The sequence below is a fragment of the Dipodomys merriami genome, unplaced genomic scaffold (assembly GCF_024711535.1).
Source record: "Dipodomys merriami isolate MVZ:Mamm:240054 unplaced genomic scaffold, mDipMer1.0.p SCAF_1957, whole genome shotgun sequence".
NCBI classification, from domain to species: Eukaryota; Metazoa; Chordata; class Mammalia; order Rodentia; family Heteromyidae; genus Dipodomys; species Dipodomys merriami.
This window is the reverse complement of record NW_027203334.1, coordinates 13,237-30,280: the sequence shown is the minus strand read 5'-3', so window position 1 is coordinate 30,280 and position 17,044 is coordinate 13,237. Positions and strand designations below refer to the sequence as shown.

General features: G+C 47.3%; 1 protein-coding gene across 1 annotated transcript; it reads right to left on the bottom strand.

The window, feature by feature from the left end:
- Window positions 1-2,537: 2,537 nt before the first annotated feature.
- On the bottom strand, window positions 2,538-15,673 carry LOC138831433 (specifically androgen-regulated gene protein-like). The gene is made up of 4 exons (XM_070028511.1): window positions 15,592-15,673; window positions 8,729-8,914; window positions 5,923-6,097; window positions 2,538-4,842 (listed from the first exon to the last, which is right to left on the bottom strand). Exons 2-4 carry the CDS (start codon window positions 8,831-8,833, stop codon window positions 3,362-3,364), a joined length of 1,761 nt encoding a protein of 586 aa, XP_069884612.1. The 5' UTR covers window positions 8,834-8,914; window positions 15,592-15,673; the 3' UTR covers window positions 2,538-3,361.
- Between the last annotated feature and the right edge of the window lie 1,371 nt (window positions 15,674-17,044).

Genomic DNA, 17,044 nt, shown 5'->3' with positions numbered 1-17,044 from the left:
TCCCAGGGTAGCACGTGAAGAGAAGCCATCTGTACATCGGAGAGCACAGACTCCACAGTGCTGGGGTGGGGAGAGGCCAGTCTCTGTGTTTGGCAGATGGTTTGTGCACAGCAGCAGCAACTTGGCAGCTTATAGCAAAGATCCAAGATCACATGCAAAAAGAACTATCATTTCATCTTTTCTTTGAATATTTTATTCACTTTGTTTAATTTTTTTGTACTGGGATTTGAACTCAGGACTTCACATTCTGGCTTTGCTTGGTTCCACTCATGGTTGCTGCTCTACCACGTGAGCCACACCTCTACTTCCAGCTTTTTGCTAGTTAATTGGATAAAAGAGTCTCATGGAGTTTCCTGCTTGGGCTAGCTTCAAGTTATGATCCTTGAATATCAGTCGCCTGAGTAGCTGGGGTCACAAGCATGAGCTACCTTAGCCTGGCTCACTCTGGCTTTTAAAGTTAAACCTATGACTCTACAGATTTCCCTCCAAAATCCTTTGAAAAGAGATAAAAACATCCTGACCCTCTCACCTTCCACTCAAGCAGTTCCGTCAGAAGGACGAGTAGTTTTATCTGTGTACAGGAGGACAGACCCAGGTACCTCAGTTTCCCTTGCCTTTCTCCTCCAAACTAAGGGCACTGCATGTGGTCTCACTACTCTTCCATCATCAAGACCATTCCCGAAGCAGAGTGGAGGAATGAGCTTGTCCCTGGGGTCAGGAAGCAGAGGGACAGGTGCAGGTCCTGTGTAGTAGCTAGGTTTGTCTGGAAGGGGGATTTCTTCTCCTGGGGTGGGGATCTAACGGGTGGTTCTCTTCATTCATCCGTGTTGGTCTGTCCTGTATCCATGCCAGGACCCCACATTCTCTCCATTAGTTAAGAGCTAGTCTCATGGGTTCCTGTTGATTAAAGCAATGAAAGAATCAGGGCTCAGGGTGTATCTGGAAATAGACCCAAAGAGCATCTCACCTATTCTCGTGTGTTGAATCAGTCCTCCAGAGGCTGTCTTTACTCTTTTGAAGTCCTGGCCAGTATGGGAGTCCCACTGGACGTGACAGAGCGGGTCTTGCCCAGGGCTAGCAACGAAGCACCAGGCTTTTGGGTGTGAGTCTGTGTGAGAGTGTACATAGAAACCGTCACACCCACACACCGCATACCATGACTGGGTGGAGCCATGTGTTGTCCTGAACCCCAGCCTTTTCATCATTTTCAGGAATTCTAAGCTTTGACAGTGATGGTTCTAAAAGGACTCAGCCCAGAAATGCTCACTCAAACTAAAAGGCACCTTTCCAGCAGCATCTGCCCCATACATCTGGACATCCTGGATAGAAATGTAGTCACAGCCATAGGAGGTACTTGCCAAGGCGGGGCAGGGTCATGTCTGGCCATGTCTAATCACCAAGCCTGAGTCACAAACCCACACCACCTACCCATTCTACTCCACTGGCATCTTCTGAAGATGCACTCGGAAAATGTGTGGGGAGAGTTGTTCTGGTTAGCATGAGTTATTGCCAAGTGTGGAAGTGCACATCTGTGGTTCCAGCCACTTAAGAGGAAGAAGATGGAGGATCAAGTTTAAAAAAAAAACAGTATCTTAAAAATAAAATACGGTATAGCTCAAATGGTAAAGCAATTACTTAGGGTTCACAAGGCCCAGAGTTCAATCCCCCAGCAATGCCAAAGGGTAAAAATATATATATTACTAATAATTTCTAGAAATTAAAAAACTCAACACTAAGTAATATTCTGAGCATTTAATTCTCAATGCCTGGGAAGACACTTTAGCACTAAGTGTTATTTTTGTTTTGTTTTGTGCCAGTACTGGGGCTTAAAGTCAGGGCCCGGACATTGTCCTTTAGCTTTTTCACTCAAGGCTAGTGCTCTACCACTTTAGCCATGTTTCTAGTCTGGCTTTTTGCTGGTTAATTGGAGATAAGAGTCTCATGGACTTTCCTGCCCAGGTTGGCTTTGAACCTTGATCCTCAGATCTCAGTCTCCTAAGTAGCTGGGATTATAGGTGAGCCACTGGTGTTCTGGTGAGTCACATTAGTATTCTGAAGGGCTGTGTCTGTGACACGACATCTTAGTGATGCTGTGAGGATGTATGAGAACATGGTTGAGGGAGGCAGCCAAGACCTACTGGAGCAGCAATCAGAAGCTCAAGGGTCTCAGCTCTGCTCTGCTTCTACTGGTAAAATGACCTTGATGGGTCACTTCCTTTCATCAATGATTATCTCCCCAAGTTGGGAGCTTTGTTCAGGATTCCTCTCCACCATGACAGCCTGTGTCAGGTTGATTTTCCATCTTTGGAACTTATTACAGCAGGGAAACATTCCTGAAAATGGTCTTATACCAAGCAATCAAGGCTGGAGCTCTACCACTTGAGCCACAGCTCTACCCTGGCTTTTTGCTAGTTCATCAGAAATAGAGTTTGTGAACTGTGCTTCTATCTCATCATTATCCCACCCTCAAGCATGAGACAGGGAGGCAGAGCACAGGAAGAATAGGAACAGCAGAGTCATAGACCACAGCAGTCATGGACTGTGGCACAGTTTATTTTGCTTTTGCCACCCCATGAACAAGGACTCTGGGGGTAGAGGCAGAGGAGCGACCGTGCACTCATTTATCCTGTCTTCTCAGATCAAGGAGAGCTACTCTGCTATCAATGAATGAAGAGCTTCAGTCCCAGGGACAGGTCTGTGCTGGGACTGGTGATACCGAGGAGGCAGCGGGGGAAGAGATAACCAACCAGCTCCGGGGGCCCAGGCCTCGTCCAGGAAGTCCAACGGAGAGAGTGATCCAGTCAGCATGAGCCCGTCTCCTAGCGCAAGGTTCTGTATTTCACATGACCTTTTTCTTTAGTGCACAGTACAGTGCACATTACTAACACATCCATCATCTCATCTGACTTTTCTTCTCAAGCTCTCTCCTTTCCCATCCTCTCTATTCTGAAGTAGGATAAACTCTACCCTGTATAAGAAAATCTCCAGCAAGACTAGAACTCTGAGCAATGACTTTTGTGGTTTATAAATAGTCAGTGACATATATATATGTGTATATATATAGATATGTATATACATACATATACATATATATATATATATATCCTGTATTACACATACACACTTGTACAACTCATCTTCAGGGTGATCAGTGCAGGCACTCAGTGGTACAACCACTCTGAATATATATTGGCGTCAAGTCTCTCCCTCTCTTCCCCTTGGAGGGCGGAGTGCATCTGAGAGAGGTCAGGCCCCTGCCTCAGTCCTGAGCTGCAAGGTTGCAGAGCTGCAAGGTTGCAAAGCTGCTAGGCAGAGCCACGTCTTTTGTTGGGACAGAGCTGGTGGCCCGGGTGGGCGAGGTCTACTCCTTCAGCAAGCCCAGCTTCTTCAGCGCCTCCCTCCTGTGTCCATCAGGGACACCCTTCGGGGAGATCTTGACGCTGACACAGGGGGGTCTCGGGAGCTTGTCACGGCTCTGGCCTTGGTAGGGCAGGCGTTTGGGATTCTGGCCTCGCTCCAGGTCAGCCATCTTTCCCACCTGGATACTGGCAAAGTCTTTCCCAGTGCCCAAGGAGGCAGGCCGGGGCCGGGAATTTCGCAAGACATTGGGGGAAGTCTTGTCCAAGAAGGAGTCCTTCCCCAGTGACTTGCTGGTTTGGGGGCCAGGGTCTTTCTCAGCTGTGAGGTAGCTGCTCAGCCCCACGCCTGAGCGCTCCAGAGTGTTAGACTTGAAGCTCATCTGCCTCAGGCCGGGGATGCTGCTCTCCTGGAGCATTAGGCCCGAGCCTGGCTTTGATTGAGGCAGGGGGCTCTTGGTCTTTGCAGTTGCCGGGATAGGAATCGGCATGGATTTAGCAGCTGCCACTTTCCCCTGGGTGGGTTCTGGAATAGGAGCCTTGCTTGGAAAGGACCCCGGGGCTGGAGGAGCCTTCCCTGGCCAAGGCCCCCATGCTGAAGCTGGAGCCTTTGCTCCAGACGCAGTCGCTGGAGGGACCAGAGCTGGAGCTGCTGGCTGGGCTGAGGCTGAGGCTTGGCCAGGCCTCGGAGCCTCCTTGAGTCCCAGGGTCGTCATCATCTTGCTCCCACGGGAGCCCCATTCTTCTTGGTCCTGGGGCAGCCCCAGCTTCTCCAGGGCCTCCCTGCGTGCTTTCCTCTGCTCTTGCAGAGAAGAGGAGGCCGGGTTGGAGTCTCGGGCCTCTGTGTGGCGGGCCAGCAAGTGCTGGGGCTGGCTGTGGAAACTGCTCCGGCTGCTCTTCAGAACGATGTTAGGTGGCAGTTTCCGGGGCTTTGGAGCGGTAAGGGAAGCTGGTCCAGCCTGCGGGTCAGCTCCTGATGAGCCGGGAGCCGCATTCTGAGAGGCCGGGGCAGGAGGAGGCCCTGATGGTTGTCCTGGGTCCCCCAGTGAGCCTTTCCCGCTGGCTGGCTGGGACATGGCTTCTGAACTCTGCTCTCTCTTCTGGGAGCTGAGGGATGAGGGCAGTGGGTGGCTCTGCCCTCCTGGCCCCTTTGGCAGACTGTGTGTCCTGCGCTGCACTGGCTGTGTGTCCTGGAAAGCCTCTGGCGGGGGAATGAGCAGCACGTCCAGGTCTAGAGCAGCCCCCCAGGGGCTGGCCTGTACTTGGCTGAGCTGCTCTTTCCTGGGTTCGGCTCTGGGGAAGTGGCCGTTAGTCTGGGCCGGGCTTTTCTTGAGGTTCTGGTTTCTGCCAATGTGGATGTTTCTGGGGAGGCTGTAGGAGCCTGACCGGAGGCCCAGGCTTGGAGGCTCAGGAGGATGGGATGAAGGGGACAAGGTCACTCTCCTTGGCTCCGGTCCTTGCTGAGTGAGCGATGCCTCCGGCTTTCCTGGGAGGATCAGAGAGAGTGGGCAAAAGTGAGAGAGCCCTGTTGTAGAGGGAAATGCGAGCACTTCCTGAACTCTCTTCCCGCAATGAGCAGTGAGCAGGACTTTTTAGGGGGGTAGGGGGCTTTCTTTGCTTTTAAAGGAAAGTACTCTTGTCTGGATACTGTCTACATCAATAGAATATCAGTCCTTTGGGGCTGAGGGATTTTCAGAATGTTCAGGGGGAAGGTTGGTTCTTTGATTGTTGCACATCCTTGCCTCAGGCTCTCCCAACTTTCTACAGACTCTCTAAAGTTGGGGAGCGACTTGGGATGGTTCCTTCTAGCGACCTGGGGGCTCCCAGATAACTATGTCCAGTGGAATCACTTGCTCTTGGCCAGACATCTGCCTTCTGCTCTCACTTTCTGTGAGCAGCTGGACCACTCTGGAATAGCAAGGTGCAATGACACCTGCTCCAGGAAGAGACAAATGTAGTGTTTTGCCTTTGCAGCAAGTGTGGCAGGTGCCTAAGGCTCACTGGACTCGGCGGTTGGCTTCCAGAATCAGTGCAAGTCCCATGTCCTCATTTACAATCTACCCCAGGGAAGGTCTAAGGCATTGCTAATAAATATTTGTTCAGTGGTTGAATGAACAATGGTAGCCCTGATACCAGTGGGATTGTCCTCAGGAGTAAAGTTCTCCACACACCCATACTTGTGTATCACTCTGTCCCCTTCCACTAATCTTGAGCTCAATGCCCTCTCTCTAACAAGGGCCTGGAGGCACCCCCACCTGCAGCTCAGGAGCCCTTCCTTCTTCTTATCTCTTGCAGCCTTGTCCTCTGGTTCACCCAGATTAGCTCCTGAGGCTGACTCAGTCTCTCTAAGGCCAATCACCCACCCCTTCCTGAGTCCCTCCCCATCCCAAGCCGCTGAAGCTAGCTTGTGGTGCTCCCTTCTTCCCTTTAAGCCACAAATAGGCTTTACTCCAGTCAGGAAGAGTGCAGAGTTTCTTCTGTCATCTGTCACCATAGGCAGAGGAAGGGGGAAGTGGCCGGGAAGAGGCACTGGCTTTCTGGGGTTTGCTCCCATAATCCATCTTACCCTGGGGAGTCTGCTGAGTGACAGGCAGTGGTCTGAAACCTCGAGGAGTGCCGGCTGGCTCAGACTCGTCCGTGGACAGTCCACTGTCTGCCTCAGCATCCAAGGAGCCAATGGTTTCCTCCAGGAAGAGCAGACACTCCTTCTCTTCAGCAGACAGGAAGTCGTAGCTGTCAGTCTACAGGAGAGGGAGTTGTGAGAGGGAGCTCTTGTAGAAACTGGCGGGGCCTGAGAACCACCTTGCTATGGGGAAAGAATGCTGAAGAGCTGGTAACCTTTCCTTGGTGCTCTTCTGCAAACCTGGTAGAGCTGCTTCAGGAAACTGTGGGCATCAGAGAGAGGGGAGATCATCAGGCTGATGGCCTTGCCAGTATCCAGCCCTGGAGGGTAGGTACTGCAGAAGGCCAGGGGCCTTACTCTTGGTCAGACTTGGATAGAACTCACAAGGGGTACAGATGAGAAGCAGTTCCAACTTCTAATTCTAATTCTGGGTGACCTCTGCCAAGTATTTTAAGGTGTATGTCTCTGACTGACCACCAAACTACATAGCCAAGAAGGTGGTTTGACCTGAAACTTGAACATTACACTTAATTTTTCAAAGTACTTCTGCATACTTGCTCTGGTATGTCAAGGACAATATGAGGGCAAACAGGAAATGTGGCCAGTGACCGGCTGCCAGGCCACTGTTCACAGTGGCATGACCAGTCACAGATAATCTCACTGAACACTTTATATTTGACTTTGGAGTACATTCCACCCAGGATTCTTTTCCCCTTGTGTATTTACTTTCTTGATGGTGTTTGGCTCTAGCTGACACTCAGGTGAGTGTACAGATTCAACAAATATTGACTTAAGGGGGTGAAGAACCCAGATGAATTGGTGGGAGGAGAAAGGAATTTAGAGTTAACATTCATAGGCATTAAAGAAGATCTGCTTCATTATGAAAAAGCAGAAAGGGATATTTGGAAGATACTGTGGCCCTCTGTAATGTTTCTGCCCATCTCCTGCCAGGAGAGGAAGATGGATGGAAAAGTTGCTTTTCAAAGAAGGAGGTTGAAGGAAAACCCCAAAAGGAAAAACAGGATGATAGGAAACTTGATCTGCACCTTCTTTATTAGCACCTCCACCTCTTTTCCTGTTATGGAACACTTCAGAAAAGATATTCTCCAGCTGTGCAACCATGGCCAGGGAAGGTGTTGATTTGTTAAGTAGTTGTACAAGTTAGATTATGAGTACAATGCATCTCAGGGAAGGTTTTATGATTTTTAACCCACCCCTTAAATCACATGACTGACTGCATCCTCACATGTCAAGGAAAGCCTCCAATACAGATCTTGGCTTTTCCTGAACAAAGACCTTCTTACTGCCTTCTTCCTCCTAAAATGTAATAAATCAACTCTCAACTTTTCCTCTGTGGAAGATTCACTTTGAAACCCTTCATCCCTGTCACATTCTGTGTCCAGTAGAATGTCACTATATATGCTGGCTTCTGTCTAGCAGAAACAAGAAGATGTTTCTGTGTCTCTGTCTTGTTGTGTCAAAAAAACAAAATTTTGGGTAGATTATCTGTTCTGTGTGTGTGTGTGTGTGTGTGTGTGTGTGTGTGTGTGTGTGTTGCTTCTCCTACTCCATTTTCATGTGTCAGCATCCATTAACTAGAAAGTGGGAATGCAGCTCAAGTGGTAAAGTGCCAGCCTTGAGTGTAAGAGCACAATGCCCTGAGTTTAAGCCCCCATACCAGCACAAGAACTAAACAACAACAACAAAAACCAACAAAGTCCACTAACTATATTAAGCATCCTTGCTGGGAAGGTGACTCAGTGGTAGAGCGCTTGCCTTGCATGCCTGAGACCCTGGGTTATATTAAGCATCCTTGACATTCAATAGAGACCCTAATCCTAAGTTTTTAAATACTTCTAGAGACTATAAAGCAGTTTCATTTCTCTAGTTTCACCATTGGAATATAGGACAGATTTATTCTTTCATACCAGCTCTACCACAAGCCTATGGAAATTACAGTTTATTACATGTTAGTCCAAACTCACAGTGACTTTCTGGATCTGCTCCTGGATGGGCTGTTTTTGTTTGTTTGCTTGTTTGTTTGTTATATAGAGACAAGTGCTATGTTCTTTGTCTGTCTCCCATTAACTCCCTCCAAAAACCCTATGTGTTAATGCCATGCCCATTTTGGATGGGTGGGGTTGAGATAGATGGGGGGAATGATTTAAAGGTGACCACAATCACCCAGACATGTTCAATTGAGATCCCTTCGTACAACTACTTAAAGATACTAATAAAAATACATTATCCCCATTTTAAAACCAAGGAGAAAGAAGCTCAGAGAAATGAGGTCATCTGCTTATAAGCAGAAAACCCAGATCTGTTTGCATCCAGAACTTAAGCATCGAATTTCTATATTCTCTTTGATCTTTGTAAAAGACAGAAGTAATGCTGTGCATGACATCACTTCAAGAGTCCACGAGCTTCAAGGCCCTGCTGTTTAGTTTCTACCTTGATGTCAGATCATAGCCTGCTCCTTTCCCCAGCTCAACCTTCTCCACCGAATGACATTTGGGGCAAAGTCTCACTAGTGTTTATCACTCTCCGAGGCCATCTTACCCCATTCTCCATAGAACCAGGGGTGACTCAGAGGCAGAACATGTCCACTGATGTTGTGATTCACTTGCTGAAGAGGGGGGGGTGAAAGAGAAGTACAGTGATGATGGGCGGCAGAGCAGAGCAAGGCAGGGCAGGGCAGGGCAGGGCAGGTGTGCAGAACGCCAGCCAGGTCGCAGGAGGGAGTACGTACAGATCCAGAGCGGCTGGAGGTGGCGCTCATCATGCTGTCACAGCTGCCGACGCGGGTCACGGGTTCTGAGCCGGGCCCCGCTGGCCACAGCTCCCTCTCAGGCATCGCCCGAAGCAAGGTGCAGGGGTGCTGAAAGGGGCTCCCAGAGGGGAAGCGAAGGGAAGTGAAGAATGTCCCAAGCTGGGCCTGAAAAAAGAAGAATCAAAGCCACGTGTGAGCCAAGGCCCTGGGCCAGCGTGGAGACAAAGACACCAAGCAAGCAGAGAGCTGGAAGGTGGGCCATGGACGGCCATGAACCAAACCCCTTCCAGCCTGCATGGAAGGACACATAAGGCTCCATCACATGCAAGAAGACGCACTCAGGTGCTGGAGAGGCAGGCTGGTCAGAAAAGAATTTCCATCCCTTCTCTTTGTTTGTTTCCCCCTCTCCCTTCTGAACCAGGGAGCTTAACCTGGTGAGCCTAACATTTTCCTTACTCAAAACAATACATAGCTTGGGTTCTGGTTGCAGTTGGGCCTGGGTTCAAATACCAGTTGAGCCATTTACAGTTACTTGTCTTGAGGCAAACTACTCTCACAAACTGTTTTTTTCCTCAACAAATAGGGTTAATGGAAGGATTAATTGAGAGAAGAACAGAGCTCTGTTGGCAGTAAATACTTAAAATGAATAACTATGGTTGTTATAGTGGGTAAGAAAAATACAAGATCCATCTAGGATGGAATTAAACTGAAAGGAAGGGAAATAAGAGTTTAGGGTTGTCTTTTTTCTTCTTCTTCTTCCAGGGCTGGGACTTGAACTCAGTGTTTAGTGCTTTCACTCAAAGGCTGGAAATCTACCATCTGAGCTATACCAACAGCCATGAAACAAGACATTGGTAAAATGGGGAACCATATGCTTGAGAGAAAGATCAGGACCTACTTCACTAGACGTCATAAGAATATAATGAAGTATTCCATGTAAATCACTTTATATAGTCTAGGCACTGGCAGCTCATGCCTGTGATCCTGACTACTGAGGAGGCAGAGATTGGGAAAACGTGGATTTGAAACCAGCCTTTTCCAAGTTAGTGAAACAAACAATGGTTGGATGTGAGGTACGCATGTCCTCCCACATTACTTGGGAGGCTGAGATCTGTAGGATCACAGTTCCAAGCCAGGTCAGACAAAAATCATTTTTAAGACCCCATATCTCAATAGAAGAAGATAGGTATGTGATGGCATGTATCTGTCATCTCAAATATGTGGGAATTATAAGTAGATGTCACAGTCTGGGCAAAAAAAAAAAATGAGATCTTATGGCAAAAATAACCAAAAAGGGCTGGAGGTGTGGCCCAAGTGGCAGAGTGCCTGCCTTGTAAATGTAAATCTTTGAGTTCAAACTCCACTACCACAAAGGAAAAAAAAGAAAACAATACATATATCATTGTGTGCAGCACATGGCTTAGTAATTGTCAGTCGCTGTAACAGTCAATCTCTTCAACATCATACCTGGAGCTGTGGATCATGGCACCTGCAAACATTGTCACAAACCTAATTTCCCCCCTACATCCCAACAAAGCTCCCTAGCCTATGTCAGATGAGTAAGAAAAATGTCCTATGTAGAGTCCTCCCTTAAGGAAGATTTTCAAGCCTACCATGACAATCATAATGACAAAGGAAGTCCATGGTATCCCTGAAAGTCCTGAACAGTTTCGTAGGTCTGTGACAATTGGGTGGACCAAGGGTGACACTTCTATGTCACATAAAATCCTAAAGCAATTTTGATCAAGGGCCAGTTCCAAGGCCAAACAGAAAGTAGGGCAAGAGCTAGAATTACAATAAAGTTTATTTGATTCTGAATCCATATTTTCCCCATAACATCATGTTATGGTTTAACTATCTCCTCTACTCTCCTATGTTAGGTTAAATGTCCTGGGGGTGGGGCATTCTATTTGAGATCTGAGGACTTGAAGCTTTGAAGGCAAGGCTAGAAATCCCTTTGGCTTTGAGTCAATAGTTCTATCCAGTGCCAACACTGAGGTTTGCGCAGGGTAGGGTGAGTCAGCCTTCTAATCCTATAGTGCTGGCAATAAGCCCTCATGGGGCTCCTTTTCTGGCTCATTTGATAGGGAGGAGCCCCTCAAATGGGGGAAGAAGAAAGTGACAGAACATAGGGGAAATGAAAGAAAAGATTCCCTAACGAGCTAGCCACATGTGATTCATAAAACTGAAGTCTTTCAAGAGATAAGGAGGGGACCAGAGGAGCAGAGACACCAAAAAGGCCTGAAGGAACAGAGCTCTTAGGGTTTTCTTATGAGATCAGTTCCTCAGTATCTAGAACTCAAAGCAATAGGTCCATGAGAAATGTGGATGAAGTTCAGCCATCCAAGCCATGTGCGTCATTAGTGACTGTTCACGTTCAGCGAGTGCTAACCCATTCCTAACATGCTATGTAGGGTTGAGGCTAGTGTGCAAAGGGTATCCTAGCTCCTAAGCTTAGGCACAGAGAAGGCATTCAAACACTAGTCATCTCCTCCTGGGTCTACTGGGTAAAACTGCCAAAAGGCTGCCTCTTAGCTTCTAACCTATTATTGCGAGCTTTTTAAAAAAATTATTATTTCCCAGAGAATAAATGGCTCAGTGGAATTTGGGGAATGTTTTCAGTTATCCTTTATGATCACTCAGTAGGCGCTGGTGTGTTGTTCAACTGTATAAGGAAAAGGTATTGTTTTCAAAAAGTCAGGGTTGATCCCAGCATCCAGTCGGGGGCTCCAGTTTTCTTCAAATGTAAAATTGTGGCAATAAACATTTCAGGTGACTTGCTAAAATTACTGTCATATTCTCTCTGAATGCTGCCTCTTACTTTCAAAGAAAATGACAGCCCTTACTTTTCCCCATACGCTTCGTGCTTTGCCAAGGCTGGCCGGCCTCCCTTCCTCCCAGGACTGCCCATCACCTCTCTCATTTCAGAGCCTGAAGCAGCTAGAAGAGACACACACAGCAGGGGTGCGTCTGCTTCCTAAAACTCTGTATGTTAGCCAGGCACCAGGTGGCTCACGCCTGTAATCCTAGCTACTCTGGAGGAGGCTGAGATCTGAGAATCTTGGTTCAAAGCCAGGCTGAGCAAAGTCTGTAAGACTCTTACCTCCAATCAACCACCAAAAAAAAAAACCCCAAAACAAAACAAAAAACAGGAAGTAGATCTTGCTAGCTTTGAGCACTAAAAGCAAGCTCAGGGACAGTGCCCAGTCTTGAGTTCCAGCATCAGGAGCTGCATGTGCATGCTCACATGCGTCCTCCCTTCCCCACAGTTCCATCTGATGCTATCTTCATTCTATGGCATGCTATATCTTCCAAAATGCCCTCAGAAATGCTAACCAGATCTTCAGAATAACCTGTGAGATTTCCTTAACTTCACAGATGAGACAGCTCTTTTCATTACTCCTTGATAAGAAATAAGGAATGACCCCACCAGGGAAAGCTGTGGCTCAAGGAATGCCAGAGGATAGGACCCTAAAGAAGAGTCCAGCAGGGCACTGATGGCTCATGCCCGTAACCCTAGCTACTCAGGAGGCTGAGATCTGAGGATCATGGTTTGAAGGCAGTCCTGGCAGTTAAGTCCATGAGACTCTTACCTCCAATTAACCACTAGAAAACCAGAAGTAGAGCTATATGGCTCAAAGTAGTAGAGCACTAGCCTTGAACAAAGGAGCTCAAGGTCAGAGCCTAGGCCCAGAGTTCAAGGCCCACAACCAACAACAAACAACAAGAATAGTTCGTTGGCAATCCTTGACCCACTACTGAAAGTCTTTGGGCTATCACTCTCTTCCTGTGCTTTACACCTTAAGTCTTATCTCATATAGCCTTGTACTTCCATGTCAGTCCATTGCCCCAAACAGTTTATAGCATGAGAACAGCAATAAACCAAATGCTACCGTAGTTCAGACGTCAGACAATCACTGCAGAGAGCAGTCTGAGCCTCCAAGCAAAGCAAGCCCTGGGGTTCTGGCACTTAAGGCATCCTTACTTTGTAGAGTTTGAACAGTAAAATACTAAGAATAGCCATCATCTTTCCTTCTCCCACCTTTTCACCCTTCCTCGCCAGCTCAATCCAACCTAGATGGTTTCCTTGTACTGGCTTTACAACCTTGAAACCTGTGGGCTGTATCTAGGTAGCCATCGAAACCTGAGGTATTTCTGCCTGATAAGGAGCCTGGGGAACAAGCAAAGCATTCAAGGTGAGTTTGGAATCTTTTCACCCTTGACCTCTTGAGGGGACTTAAGAGGAAGAGGGAAGGGGTTAAGAAATATGCACAGCCTTTAGTGAGGGCCACCCATCCCAAAACACATTAAATATTAACTACTCCCCTGATTCCAGCCAAGCCTTGGAAGAGAATAAAAGCATGGCATGTGGAGCTCTGGCATGTGAAGTGGGTGTGGTGGGAGAGGGCTCAAGCTCCATTCTAGGCTGGCTGAAACAGACTCAGCCACACCAGGTCCCACTTGCTTTCCTCCTCCTGTAAGCCCACCTTCATAGCTAAAGAATTCATCCTCTCTTCCTAGAAGTCAGAGAGGTCTGCTGTTCTTCTTAGACCAGGGCCTCTGCTTTGGGCTAATAACCCAGAAATGTGCCTTAAACCAGAGACCATCCTAAGAAGAATGCCAGAGAGACTAAACTATGTAGTGTGTGTGCATCCCTCTCCATCAGCACTTGGGCAAGTTTCTCTGTGTGTTGAAGCAACAATAGAGTTTCTCTTTCACCATTGTTTTGAGAGAAGGGCTGGGTAGAAACACCCTTTGCACCCAAGAGCCATGAGAAGCTGGTAGCTCACGCCTGTAATCCTTAGCGACTCACAAGGCTAAGATCTGAGGATTGTAGTTCAAAGCCAGCCTGCAGAGGAAAAGTCTAGGAGACTCTTTTCTCTAATTAACCACTAAAAAGCTAAAAGTGGAGGCATGGCTCAAGTGGTAAAGTGCCAGCTTTGAGCAAAAAAAGAAACAGGCCCTGAGTTTAAGCCCCAGTACTGGCAGAAAGGAAAGGAAATAAAGAAGGAAGGAAGAAAGGAAAGGAAAAGGAAGGAAGGAAGGAAGGAAGGAAGGAAGGAAGGAAGGAAGGAAGGAAGGAAGGAAGGAAGGAAGGAAGGAAGGAAAGAAGGAAGGGAAGGAAAGACCTGACAAGGTGCCATCTATGGAACCCGCAGATCCTGTGGGAAAAGCTGAGCCTTGAAACTGTTATTTTCAGGACCAGAATCCCCATCAATATAATCTTCTAGGACTTCACGTGCCAGGCTCTGGGAGCCTGGTCCTGAAATCTTCCCACTTTTCATCTCTGCAGTAGAAGGAGGCAAAGTTAGATGTTAGAATGCTAATACCCTTTCTGGTATCATGGTTCATGCGTGAAGTCCTAGCTACATGGGAGACAGAGATCTGGAGGACTGCAGTTGAAAGCAAGCCTGGACAAAAAACAAACAAACAAACAAACAAACCAAAGCCCTATCATTAAAACCCTATGTCAAAGCACAAGCTGGGCATAGTGGTGTGTGACTGTTATCCCAACTAGTCAAGAGGCCATAGATAGGACAATTTTGGTCTGAGGCTGGCCCTAGGCAAAAACCAAGACCAATCTGAAATGACCTAAAGCACAAATGTCTAGGAGGTGTGGCACAAGTGGTAGAGTACTTGCCTAGCAAGCATAAAACTCTGAGTTGAAACTGTGATACTGGTTTTACACACACACACACACACACACACACACACACACACACACACACACACACACACACACACACACACACCAACCCAAATCAGATCAGAGTGCTAAATCCCCTGTTAGGCAACAGGAGCTGACTTAATTCTCAGACTTCTACACCCAGCCCCTCCCACACAAACTGCTACCTGGGACACCAGAGCAAAACCACTATCCTGGGCTGGTTCTCCTCCCAGGGTCTCTGCCACAGTGCCTTTACCTGAGCTCCACTTGGCCTGGAACTTGGACCAGACTCAACATGCCGCTGAGAAGTAAAATATGGGCAGGGCCTGACACAGCCAAGTAGCTTTCCCTTCGCCAATGTCTGGTTCTTTGACCACGCCAAGTTAGAAAATCAACTCATGAAACCCAAATCAATTTGACCTGGTTGCTAGATTATTTGTGGATTCTCCCCCCCCCCCCAAATAAAATGATCTGTCAGCCTGAATGGAAGGTTTCTCAATATGTCCACACCTCATATCGACTCTCAAACAACCCAGTACAATTTACACTCCACACACCTTCCCACAGTGTGCCCCATTATCAAACACCCTGATCAGCCAGACACACACTGCACCCTTTTATTTAAATAAAGAGAGACACTGAGTTGATAAAGCCACAGGAGAATTTTCCTGTAACTAAAGCAATGGAAAACCAAGGCTCTCTGCTCACCTTGGTGGGGCCCTATTCTAATTCCCTCAACTCTAACCTCTTCCAAAATCATAACTCAACCCCCATTGCTCAGAGATGGAAATTTCCAAAGCAAACCTATTTTCCTCTTTTGGCTTTCTGAGACAGATTTTCCTCCAGGTAGCCTCAAAGTCATGATTCTCTTTTCTCTGCTTCTGGAGGGCTGGGATTATAGGTGTGAGACACTGTACCCTGCTCTATATTCCTTTCTTGATGATAGTATAATGATGCTTACTAAATCTAGGAAGGTAAATGGAAAAGAAAAGATGTCTCTCAGTCCTGGTCTTCACCATCTGGACTTGGAGCCTTGAAGAACAAGGAAACTCCTTAGCTGGGTATAAAGGGGCAGCCTGTGCCTACCCCCACATCCTGTGGCTCTGCACAGCCTCCCCCCACAACCCATCCTCCGCTTGCAGAATAAGTAGCAGTTGGTTAGTGATTAACTTACCTTCAATGAGTTGGGGGGCTGAAGGCAGGAAAGAAATACTCTTTTATTCCAAAGGGCAGAGATGGAGCCAGAGACGAAGGCTTCCCGGCCTCTTCCCTTCTGCTTTTGACCTCCTCCTGATTGACCAGGACAGGTAAATGCTTCACCTGTGCCGCCTCAGCCACACCCTTCCACTGACTCAGCCAATCCCCGCTTCCCTCCCCACTTCCCATTCCAGCTGTTTCTCTAGGGAGGGGGTGGAGGGAAATAAGCAGGGCGGTGCTGTTCTCACCTAGCCAATCACCTCTTGTCCTCTCATTCCTCTCCTGCAATGGGTGGAGAGGAGGAGAGGAGGGCTGGAAGTCCAGGACCTGGAGTCAATTTGATCTGGAAGTGGAAGAAGGGAGAGAAAAGAATTAGTGAAGGAGTGAGTTACAGATACTGTTGTTTTAATTTTGGTAGAAAGGAACACCGACAGTTCCAAATGAGCGTTTCTATGAGTCTTTGGATCCTTGGTTTCCCAGGTGTTTTTCTACTTGGAGCTAAGTGTTCCTTCCAATTCTCCAGGCTAAAATCCTTTGAGGTCAGTTTTGCTCCTAGCTTTTCTGGCTGTTCAGGATCATTTTCATAACAAACCTTTCTCCCTCCCCCGCTCCCCCCAAACAGCTCCCAATCTTGCAACTTCACTGAAGACCCAAGAACATTGTTGGTGGTAAATGCACACCTCAACGCTTGCCATCAGCCCTCTTGGCCTCATTTATTTCTCAGGGAAATGAGACCATTCCTCCTTCCCCCTTCCCTCCCAGAGGGTCTCTGTTCTGGTGCAAAAGTGACCACTAGACAGCCTAGAAGGAGTCTGAATTCTGGCTCATTTGGGTCACTGGTCTTTTGGCTGTTCAAGAAAGTAATAATGAATATTAAATAAAAACAAACCACCAGTTTATCACTTCCTTTTCTGTGGGGAGAAGAAAGGCAGGAGAGGCCACTGCTTCAGGAAGGAAACTTCCTTCAGGTAATGGCGGCCACTTTAGCCAGGTAAGCTTTTTGCCTGGAAGCTAGTTTTTCTTCACAATCTGCTTTTCAGGTATTTCACTCTCTAGAAGTTCCAAAGGCATGAAGGAGGCCTAAGTTTAATTCATTTAATAACTACCAGGGAGGCTCTTGCTAGTTGGTAGGTATTGTGCAAAGCATTTTGACATATAATTTCATTGCATTGTTTCAAGTTCTGAAGCTAGGCACTATTCCTGTCCAACTTTCACAGGGAGGTTAAACAGCTAGCCAAAAATCATATGGCTAGGAAGATCAGAGGTTGTTTACTTAGGTAGTTTGTCCCCATGGCTGCATGGTACCAAATGACACCAATAATCTGCAGGTCCAACTCTAATCATTAGTCATCCTTTCCTATTTTACTAATTTTTTTTTATAAGATGATTCTTAGCTTCCATCTTTTCTTTCTGTAATCATGGTTGAGTAG